Below are 11,758 nucleotides of genomic sequence, written 5' to 3'. Positions count from 1 at the left end.
TAATTCAGCAACAACCAATCAACATATAACAAAACACAAAACACACACATATGCATACAGAAGGCTAGAGCGGTGGCTCAGTGTTTAGAAATATACAAGGTAGTGCTATGTGTTTGCATTGGTTATATATGTGTGCCTAGCCTTCATGCTGCTTGATCCCAATACAGAAGTGAGCAGAAGGTGGGCTGATCCAATTTCTACTCAAGAAGACACTGTAGTAGAGCATTACTACAAGGAGCCAGAAGGGAGATTCACCGAGTTTAGAAAGAAAAACTGTAAGATCAGGAAGGGAAAAATTAAAAGATTGAAACACATACTCTGGCATTAGAATTTAAAGAATTTTGACTACAGATTGTATTTGAAATGGACATCACTATGGCAGAATTGTGATTACCTCCATCTGTATCCTCTATAATGTACAGTCTTAAAAGTCTCTGAGCCAAAGCCTTACTTTAGTTGATTAGAACATACCAAATTAAAATGTTAAGCGAGGGCAGCACTTGTGTTATTTAAAGCCTGTGAAATATTTTACATTGTGCTTGGAATTCCTGCACAAAGCCCCTTTTATTGCAAAATGCCCAGGAGGGGTACTTTAAAGCTGCTTCCCTAAAGGCAGTTTTCATGCTAAGTACACAACAGGTGAAGTGGCCATTTAAGAGGAGAAACAGGTGATATTTTGCATAAAAAACACAGAGGCCCTTCTTCTCCCTCCCCTCTTCTTCCCCCCATTGCCCCCACCACCCAAAAAGAGGATGTACAGGAGCATCATCTTTTTATGCAAGTCAAGCTGCCATAGAAACACACTTGTGGCGTAATTATTTTTATAGCATTTGGTCAATAGTACTCAGTTTGCCTAAAAGTTGCATCCAACAATGTAGGGAAAACAATTGACCTTTGTGCTACTTCTAGCTTAAAAGATAAATTCATCATAGGTGGAGACCCAGTCAGAAAGAAATGTCCAGTTGGGAAATCGTTCCTTTAAGGCATGCATGTGAGGTGACTTCCGATCTTCCCCGAAGTGATAATGGGAGACTATAGCAAGGGTGACCATCCCTTTAGGAGGCTCCTCTGAAGTCTGAAAACAGAAGGACAGAAGTAAATTAACCAACATTTTATTGTTTCAATTCTATTATTCATTTCTAGACACAATCAATACTAACAGCACTTCCAAGTCAGTTATTAGCTACACAATAATCATGTTGAATTCAGCAGACTTGGGGCACAAGGAGTCTTTGCTTGCTCATGCTTCTGGTAACCAGATGACCAAGAACATTTCTCTTGAGAGAATATGCTACTTAGGTGAAATGTGATGGTAGGCAAACTGTGACATTCTAAGATTGAGGAACATAAACAGTACAATGTAAGACACTGGCTTTTGAGTTGGCAAAAGTATATTTGCAGACTATTCTTTATAGGTAAGTTTAAGACATAGAAGAAACAGACCACGTAATGTTACTAGAAAAGGACTGGATAGAGACAGAGCTATGGTGAAAAGCAGTCAGCAAGATAGTCTAGACTGCTGGAATTGATTAGACACATATTTTGGATTTAGTCTAATGAGACAATTACAAACAATAGGCATGTAATCACACATCTATTTTAGGATTGGCTGATAGTTTCTAAGGACACAAACTGAACAGATGTAATTTTTGCTTCTTGTTCCTAGCTGAACAGGGAATTAAGGATGAAGAAATAAAGTATTCAGAGAGCAAGTCATTACATGTAATGGGAAGATGTAGAAGTAAGCCATTTTCTTGCTGTTAAATATGCAAGTAGGCAGAACAAGCATTAAAGTGACAGGCTCATTTGAACATTATGTGTCAAGTTGTACTTGCCAATACCGGCCCTCCCCTCATGGTATAGAGTTACATCTGCACTACTGCTAACCATGATTAATGCTAACCAGATTCTCTCATACCCGGTTTGCTAACCTTGTCTTCATACTCTGGTTACAATGGCAATCTTAACTGGTATTGAAATAAAATCAGCAAACTAGGTATTTGGTAAACACAACATCCCTCTGAGATTCCTCTCAAAATTTAAGCAGAAAACTCCCCTACTAGCCGACATTCATTCTCTCTCTTGGAGCAGGAAGAATTTTATTGTAACTGGTATTGTTGAAACTCCTTTTATTTAAAATTGGTTGTATTTAAATATTATTTTATTAAAAAGTTTGCTGAATTGTATTGTATTTATGCTGTAAGCCACCTTGGGAAGACTGGTCTTGAAAGGAGGCTAAGAAATGGAATAATTAAATAGATAAATAAACTAAAACCCCTCTCATCTAACAATCTAACTGTTAGCAGCTAATTCCCTTTCTTTTTATGGCAGCCAGCTTGAGAAATATTCATGCTTAGCCCTGGATAGGCAAGAGAAGGCACAATCCTATGCATGTCTAGACAGAAAAAATCCTACAACTCCCAGCATGCTACAGCCAGCCAAGCTGCCTGGGAGATGCTGGGAACTGTAGGACTTTTTTCTGTCTGAACATGGATATTCAGAATTAATAATTAATTCAGAATTAATTAATATTCAGAATTAATTAATCCAATATCCTATTGGAACGGAAACTGCCTTGGTTGCCCTGTGGGATAAAGACAGGTTGCTTACCTGTAACTGTAGTTCATCGAGTGGTCATCTGTGCAGTCACACATATGGGCTCTGCGCCTGCGCAGGGCCAGCTTCGGAAACTTCTCTAGCTGAAAGTCTTTTAGGCGGGAACCCCTCCCCCACCGTCCACTGAGCATGCTCAGGGGTTCCCGCCTAATCCCCTCAGTTCCTGAAACCGCCTAAACAGTCTCACTGAGGAGAACCACCAGGTGATCAAAAATAAATTAATGACACCATAGTGGGGACGGTGGGAGGGTTGTGTGACTGCACAGATGACCACTCAAAGAACTACAGTTACAGGTAAGCAGCCTGTCTTTCTTCTTCGTGGTCTCTGTGCATCACACATATGGGCGAATAACAAGCTGACTACCCGGAGGTGGGTGGTGTCAGGCGATGGATGAAAATTCAACGGATTGCCGATAAGACGGCACGCCCAAAGGCACAGTCTCTACTGATGTCCAGACAGTAGTGACTGGCAAAAGTCAGAGGTGTCGACCAGGTATCCGCTTTGCAGAGGTCCGGTATGGCAATACCTCTTTCAAAAGCTGTAGCGGTGGCCCCTCCTCTGGTGGAGTGAGAGCGCACTTTCCCCTTCAGCGGGGGGCCAGCAAGTTCATAGGCTAATTTAATAGTCTGAAAAACCCAAGCAGATATTCTCTGTGGAGATGCTTGGAGTCCCTTTTGTTTGACCCACAACAAAAAAAAATCTTAGGGATCTCCGGAGAGTCACTGTTCTGTCCAGCGTATGTAGTGTTGACTCAAGAGGAGTTGTCGGCGCAAGGAAAAAGCTTGGCAGAGTAAAATCCTGCCCAAGGTGAAAGGAGAAACAACCTTTGGAAAAAAGCTGGGTCCGGTCTAAGGACCACTTTGTCGGCATGAAAACCCGTATAAGGTGAGTCCATACGGAGTGCCGCTAACTCTGATGCACGTCTAGCAGACGTTATGGCAACAAGGAATACCACCTTAAAAGTCGGTAAACGCAAATCTGTCTTTGCCAACGGTTCAAAAGGCTTGGCAGACAGTGCTTTGAACACCACGGAAAGGCTTCATTGCGGAACAAAGGAACGAAGGGGTGGAACTGTATCTTTCATCCCTTTCATAAAGCGCTTAACCAGTGGATGAGTGAAGACCGAACAGCCCTGAATCCATAAATGTGAGGCAGAAATCGCTGCCAGATAAACTCTAAGTGAGGAAACTTAAGGCTTCTTTTAACAAGGAAAAAAGGAAAGTGAGGATGGTGGAAATAGGCTCTGAAAGAGGTTTCTCATTCCTGCTTAGTGCAAAGGATGAGTGAGCTTCCCATTTGGTAGCATATGACTTTCTAGTCGCTAGTCTCTTAGCTGCTAGAATTATGTTCCATATATCAGGGGTAAGGATTGACAGTCTAACATTGTGGTTTCTACTATGAGGTCCAGAGAGCTCAATAAATTGAGGATTAGTCCCACTGCCTTCGATAGCATCCTCTTCTAAGATGCTACTAGAAGCCAGTTGTCTAAATATAGGTAGACGTTCACCCTGTGTAGGCAAATGAACTGCCATATATTTTGCAAACATTCGGTGGGCTATGCTTAGGTCCATAGACGCACCCAAACTGAGTCATATCAGTACCTATGATAAACCCAAGGTACCTCTGGCGAGTGTTCTGAATGGCTATATGGAAGTATGCATACTTATGTGTATGGGGCAAAACCTACTCCCTTCTTGAGGAGCAGCATTAAGAAGGACAGTGTGTCATCTGTAATTTGCTGGTTCTGATGCAGGAAACGAGATGAGCAATGAGATTGAACAATCCTTCACCATCGGATGGGAGGTCCTCAATCTAGTTCACAGAGTGAGACCTGCTAATCATAGGTATGCATGCAAAGCGCCAGAGCGCGCACCATCGCTCTCAACTCCCAGTGAAGTGACGGGTCATGTAAAGTTGCTGACAAGAGGAAAAGTTGTATCTGGACATCATAACTAGATAGTGAATGACTCTGGGGCCCAAAGCAGATGAATATGTTCTGAAAACTCCCCTTGGGGCTAACTGAACTAATATAGAATTGGAACACGGGTGCATAAAGAAAAAACCCCATGTCCATTACTGGACCTTATGTAAAGATTCTGCACTTTCCAATGTCAGAGCCATCAAAGGAGGGCCCTTCCAGGAATTTTTAACTGTCAGAAGCAGTGCTGGGAGGAAAAATATCGACACTGGAGTTGGCTTCTCAGTACATACAGCATGAGATACAAAATCCTGCACTTTATTTTCCTAGTTATGTGTCTCAATACCAAGCCTGGTCATCCTCAATGACCGAGAAGTGGTATAAGTCCTCCAAAAGAGGTTCTGCCCTATGTAGGTGATGCAGAAGAGAGCAATGTTGAGACCGACTGATAGTCCTCAAAGGATTGAAGGGAATCAGGTCTATTCTTATGCTCGAACTCATCTTCCCCAAGTTGATCTCCTGATGTCCCATGGAATGGGGGTGGAGTGGGGAAGAGCTAAGTAATTGTACTGACGCATTGTGGCTGTAACAGCTGAGCCCTGTGTATCGGTCGCAATGACAGTGATCTCGGCAGTACGTATCCCCATCACGGTACTGAAGCCAGTATCCATGCTTGTATGGTATTCTCAGGAGACGTGGCCCATTTAACATTGTGTCCCCTCCTCTTCCAAGGGAGGGGGGGGGCAAAAATGATGACATCAGACATCATGGTAATAAAACGCTCTCCATTGAAAACAAAGCACTCAGAGCGTAGAGACTCTGGAATGAAGACCTTGAAATTGGTGGTTAGCCTGCAAGGTATACACTCCCTGATGTGGTGGACAGATGTCCATTGGCTTTGGAGGGGAGAGATATTACATCTCACCCTCTGACATTGAAGATGCATGCGAGATGCCCTCTTGGTATCAAGAGTCTCAGCGTTTGTACCAAAAAAGCTATTAATGTTATTGCCAATCTCGGTATCAAGGGTTCCAGCCTTGGTACCGAAGAAACCAGTTATGTTATTGTCAGTCTCAGTACCAAAAGTTCAAACCTTGGTACCAAAAAAGCCAGTTATGTTATTGCCAGTCTCAGCATTGAGAAGTTCAGCGTCTGTATTGAAGATGCTAGTTATGTAATTGCCACTCTTGGTATCGAGGGTTCCAGTCTGTACCGAAGGAGCTATATTGTTGCCAGTCTTGACATTAAGAGATTCAGTCTCGGTACTGAAGAAGCTAGTTATATTGTTGCCAGTCTCGGTATTGAGAGCAGTCTCGGTACCGAGAGGTTTCAGGCTAGGTACTGAAGAAGCTAGTTATGTTGTTGCCAGTTTTGGTATCGAGAGTTTCAGTGTACTGAAGAAACTAGTTATTATTGCTACCGAGGAGGCCAGCCATGGGGACTCTAACAGTAGTGGTTAGATCTGGCTTCCATCGAACAGCAGGTCCTCTATGCAGGTGCGTGCCTGCTAGGACAGCCCTGCGGACCTTAGCTACGCATGCCTTCGTAGCGCAATGGAAACTACCATAACTTTGAGGCGCAGTCCGTAGCGTGGTGTGCTGTATTAAGCTATTGTCGAGAAAGTCTCATAGCCTCAGTACAAAAAATCTGCCAGTTCCCTTTGGTCATCTGGCAAGAATCCGGAGAGAGATGTAATCTTCTCCCATAAAAAGAGCTTATGTTTTGCCATTGTGGCTTGGTAATTGTGCACACGAAGGGATAAAGCTGTAGAAGAGTATACTCTTCTCCCCAGGCCGTGCAACCTACGGCCTTCTTTGTCCACTGGTGCATTATTTGAGTATTATTGAGTTAGGTTTTGGGTGTGTAAATAGGAATGGGACAATTTAGTCCTGCATCTTATATATATGTTGTCTAGCCTCCTCGACGTTGTGGCATAGAGGAGGGCAGCTTCCATGATTGTTGCGCTGTGCGTAGCAGCACAGGCAAATATGGAATAGCCACTGGGGTTGATGACCCACAGCATACATCATCGTAAACTGGGTCATTAAATTTCTCTATAGGTTGGGATATTTGAGACCCTAGGGACGTTGCCATTCTTTGTACCTGATCAGTAAAGTGTGCTAAGTCCTCTGAAGGGGACACCACGTCTGCAGTGACCACGAGGTCATCTGGTGGTGATGTATCTTGTGAGGAGTCCAATTGGTAATCCTCCTCCGATGGAACATCTAGTCCCATGTCTGATGTAGGCAACGTCTGCAACGCTTGCGATGGTACCGAGCGGTTGGTACTGCAGTTTGCGTCGGTTGCGGAACGCGCCTCGGTACCGATGGTAGAGGCGGCGGTGGCATGGCCATGACATCCTCTGGGAGAGGTGGACGGGAGATCGTCGGAGGGTGGTTGTGGGTACTGATAATAGTAATCTAGGTGCCTTCTGTGTCTCCAATCCTCGTAATAATACGGAGGATACTGGGGAGGTTGCCAATCAGTTTAATAGTCCCGCATTCTTGGAGGGGACATAAGTCGTTCGCCATGGGTGGCATACTGGTGACCTGAATGAGTTGAAGCCGGTGAATGGTTCCGGGCTTAACCATAAGGCGACGCATGTCGGTATCGATAACCTTCGGTATCGACTGACGGTTGCTGTGGCATTTATCGGTACCGACATCCGTCAGTATCGATGGGTTGTGGCTCTTCTCAGTATTGAGGGGAAAGAGGGCCCCGATCAGCCGAGGTATTATCCATGGATGAACCTCTAATTTCGCCTTCCGAGACCGATGCCCTTATGGTAGGGTCGTCAGCCCGTACCGTGATGATCTGTAATGGAGATGGTGCCGGCGAGTCAGCAATACACTCTGTTTGCTGCAGAGGGTTCAGTACCGGTGGCGAGGATGGAGTCGCCCATCTCGGTATCGAGTATGGTCTCAGAAGCAAAAGCCTCGGTACCAGGCTTATAGGTAGGGAAAGTGATAGCCTCGGTATCGGCTTATTGGTAGCGAAAGCGATAGCCTCGATATCGGGCTTATCGGTAGCGGTGGAGACCTTTGCAGTGAAAGGCTCGACATAGGGTTCCTATGCCCTGCCGCATGCCTCGGTACCGATGTGTTCGGTACCGGGCTCCTCGGTATCGACGAATCGGTATCGACGACTTTTTCCTCGCATTTATATTCTTGAGTTTGCTCTTATTCCTCTGAGGGTCATGTGCCTCAGAACGCTCTCTCACTCTCTTAGAAATCTTTTGCCACCCTTGCGGATGCAGACTGAGAGGAGGAGGAGGGGGGAACCGGTAAGACTCACTCCGTGCTGGAGGAAGTTGGGGCATAGACTCCATTACGATAGGAGATTTGGAGCATCGACATGGTCTCGGTTTCTCCACTGCCTCCAACGCCTTATCCCAGAGTATCGCCCGAAGGCGGTCTGAGCGGTTCTTTCTCGTTTGCCTCGAGAACTTAAACCAACACACAAGATTCCACAATGTGTGTTTCCCCCAAGCAGAGCAAACAAAGTGAGTGTCCGTCGGTTTGTGTGATCTTCAGCCCGCAAACGGGGCGCTTCTTGAAGAGGCCTTGATGTGCCATAAGCCACAAGGCTAACTAACAACAAACGAATCCTTTAAAAAAAAAAAAAACTAAATAGAAAAGGTTAGAAAACTGGAGAGAAAAGACAAGAAAGAAAATAGAATATTTTCAGCTGAGGTAAAGTATACCACACACGAGAAGTCTCCACAAGCTGTTGACCCACAGGCGGTTGAAGAGAACTGGGGGGATTAGGCGGGAACCCCTGAGCATGCTCAGTGGATGGTGGGGGAGGGGTTCCCGCCTAAAAGACTTTCAGCTAGAGAAGTTTCCGAAGCTGGCCCTGCGCAGGCGCAGAGCCCATATGTGTGATGCACAGAGACCACGAAGAAGAACCTCTGCCGGGAGAGAGACGGGGAGTGCGACCCTGTTGGTTCTCCTGGACCTCTCAGTGGCCTTTGATACCATCGACCATGGTATCCTTCTGGATAGGTTGTCTGAGCTGGGAGTTGAAGGTACTGCGTTGCAGTAGTTCCGCTCCTACTTGGATGGCCGATTCCAGAAGGTGGTGCTGGGGGATTATTGCTCTGTGCCGTGGCTCCTAAGCCATGGGGTTCCACAGGGCTCTATCCTATCCCCTATGCTGTTTAACATATACATGAAGCCTCTGGGGGAGGTTATCCGGAGATGTGGACTGAGGTGTCATCAATATACGGATGATACCCAGCTCTACCTTTCCTTTTCATCAAACCCAGGTGAGGCAGTGACTGTTCTGAACCAGTGCCTGGGCATGGTAATGGACTGGATGAGTGCTAACAAACGGAGACTCAATCCAGACAAGACGGAGGTACTGTTAGCGGGTGGTTCATCTGTCCGGCGAGGTGATGTTTGCCCTGTCATGGACGCGGTTGCACTCTCCCTAAAGGATTGGGTCCATAGTTTGGGGGTGCTCTTGGATCCAGAACTGTCACTTGAGGCACAGGTGAACTCAGTGGCAAAGAGCACCTTTTATCAGCTTAGGTTGATATACCAACTACGCCCTTATCTGGACAGAGATAACCTAGCTACAGTTATCCATGCTCTGATAACCTCTCGTTTGGATTACTGCAATGCGTTATACGTAGGGCTGCCTTTGAAAATGGTCCGGAAGCTTCAGCTGGTACAAAACAGGGCAGCCCGTTTACTAACAGGGACTGGCCGGCGAGATCACATTACGCCAGTCCTTTTACAACTTCATTGGCTGCCAGTCCAGGTCCGGGCCCGATTCAAAGTGCTGGTATTGACATTTAAAGCCGTAAACGGTTTGGGGCCAGGTTATCTGCAGGAACGCCTCCTCCCATATGTACCTACCCAGACCTTAAGATCATCTACAGGGGCCCTTCTCCATGAGCCCCTGCCAAAGGAAGTGAGGCAGGTGGCTACTAGGAGGAGGGCTTTCTCTGCTGTGGCACCCCGGTTGTGGAACGAGCTCCCCAGAGAGGTCCGCCTGGCACCTACACTGTACTCCTTTCGTCGCCAGCTGAAGACCTTTTTATTCTCTCAGTATTTTAACACTTAATTTTAACTTAAATTTAAATTTTACTGTTTTAACTCTGTATTTTAATCTTATATCAATTTTGCTGCGTGGTTTTATCCTGGTTGTGCTTTTTATACTGTATTTTGTATTTGTGCTTTTAACCTGTTGGTTGTTTTATTATGGTTTTAATTTTTGTGAACCGCCCAGAGAGCTTCGGCTATTGGACGGTATAAAAATGTAATAAATAAATAAATAAATAAAGGAACTTACTCCCAGGCAAATGCCATAGGATTGCAGCCTTAAATTTCCACACTCTGGTTTGCTTACACACACCATCTTTAATGCCACTGCAGGTATGTGTTGGAAATGAAAGAAGTAAACTTTCTGCATGCCATGGACATTCAAGGTTTGGGCTGTTTTCAAGGAGAAGCACAGTATAATTCTCAAACCACGGGGAAAAGTTTGAGTTTTGAAACACACGGCATGAAATGCAACCTGGGTTGAACTTAAAAGACGAAGATAAATGAATAAAATCCACTGATAACTGTGTCCCCAAAGGACAAAATATTCTTACCTTCAACTCTATCCAGAAGTGCCAAGGCATGGCCTGGAGTCCATGTGAATAATACACAAAGTAATCCCCTCCTATAGTGTTAGCAACAGGAGTCCCATCTCCAAGAGACCATCTGGACAGTGATGACCCTTGATGTGACCGAAGATATAATGACATGTGGCTTGGACCTAAAGCACCAAGCAGACAAAGATTCATCCATGAATGTAGGGCAAAAAAGGAGGTGTCTTTTCAGGTGTACTAACTCTGCCATGAATTTCTTTTCAGCCTGGTCCAAACTGCTTGTGTAGACCAACAGGACAATTCTACAAATGTCTACTCAAGAGTATGCCACTGCAAGCACTTACCCCTAGGTAAGTGAAAGCAATCATAGAAGAGCAGCCTAACAATTCAACATGAAACTACACGTATCTCCAGACTACAAATAAACTGGTTCACTTTCCCCAAGGGTAAGTAGAAATTGTAGTTGAGTGAGGAGATCAGAGTTTTCTACTCGAGGAGGGGGTGGGGACCCGTAGGGGTTCCTGATCCGGCCCACCAGCTTCCTCTCCCAGCCCCTGGCCCCTCTCCTGGCTGCGAAAATCTCTTGCCACAGATCAGCAGCCAGTGCTGCACTGTGAGAAAGGGAGCACTTGCTGCTATGCAGCAGCTGAGAAAAGCTCTCATCCGTTCATCAGCTGCTTTTTCTTTCTAGGGGGAAGAGGGCAGCACCTGGGAAGGACACTGCTTTGTAATGCAGTTCAGTTTACTTCTGAGGCTTGTCCTGCAGAAATTTGTCCTTCTTACTTCTGAGCAGAATCTTGCCCTGCTTATTTCTGAGTAGACATGCTGCTGCTCATGGTTACTTCCGAGTAGACATACAATGGTTTGGTTCTTCGGATGCTATTTAGAAGTGTGGCTGAGTGAGTCAATCCTGCTTACTTTTGAGTAGACATGCGTAGGCTGTCCTGCTTCTGAGTAGATTTAAAATCAGTAATAATGTCATGTTGGCCCAAACCACATTGACTTTGGCCCTGACCACAGGTGGAATGTGACCTACAAGATCTTTATCAAATTGGGATCTGGCCCTCAGCCTGAAAAAATGTTCCCCATCCCTGTACAAGAGAATTCTCAGCAGCTTCTCAAAAACTATTAACTTTCAGGTTTCCTTTCAAAAGTTGTAACAACTAAAAGCATTCAGAAATGAGTTTAAGTTTACACAACAGACAAGAACCAAGCAGCCAACAGTGGAAACTGAAGACCAAGAGGGTTCCAAAACAAAAGAACACTGTGTTGTCCAAGTCTTTCCAAAAGTGCACTAGTGTATATGAGCCAGCAGTTTATTTAGACATGTTATATATTGAACCTACCAGTCTGTCGCTATGATATTCTCACAGCCTTTGTGGGTGCGTGTTTTCTTTTTAGTTTTTATCCTGCTTTGGGCAGAAAAACAGTCTAGAAATATAAATTAATCCCCAAATGGCAACCTGTTACTTAGTTGCTTGCTTCAAAGACAAGAAAGTCTTGTGGCTGTGGCATAACATTTCATAGACAAGTGTCTATATCAGGTACATGGTGTCACACTCATATTGCAACTGTGTCATGATTCTGTCAAGCATTTTCTATGGCAGTGAAAATGCAGGTT

General features: G+C 45.0%; 1 protein-coding gene across 1 annotated transcript in view; it reads right to left on the bottom strand.

Moving 5' to 3' along the window:
- Nucleotides 1-751: 751 nt before the first annotated feature.
- The window catches only part of ERMP1 (endoplasmic reticulum metallopeptidase 1), a 48,167-nt gene continuing 37,160 nt past the window's right edge, over nucleotides 752-11,758 (bottom strand). Inside the window, exons 14-15 of the mRNA XM_063128549.1 lie at nucleotides 10,138-10,304; nucleotides 752-1,075 (exon numbers count right to left, since the gene is read on the bottom strand). Coding sequence (XP_062984619.1) covers nucleotides 911-1,075; nucleotides 10,138-10,304 — 332 coding nt within the window. The 3' untranslated portion in view covers nucleotides 752-910. The remainder of the gene's footprint in view (nucleotides 1,076-10,137; nucleotides 10,305-11,758) is intronic.

Source organism: Elgaria multicarinata, chromosome 6, assembly GCF_023053635.1.
Source record: "Elgaria multicarinata webbii isolate HBS135686 ecotype San Diego chromosome 6, rElgMul1.1.pri, whole genome shotgun sequence".
Taxonomy (NCBI): domain Eukaryota; kingdom Metazoa; phylum Chordata; class Lepidosauria; order Squamata; family Anguidae; genus Elgaria; species Elgaria multicarinata.
The sequence above is the reverse complement of the archived record's forward strand: the minus strand, read 5'-3'. Positions and strand labels throughout refer to the sequence as shown.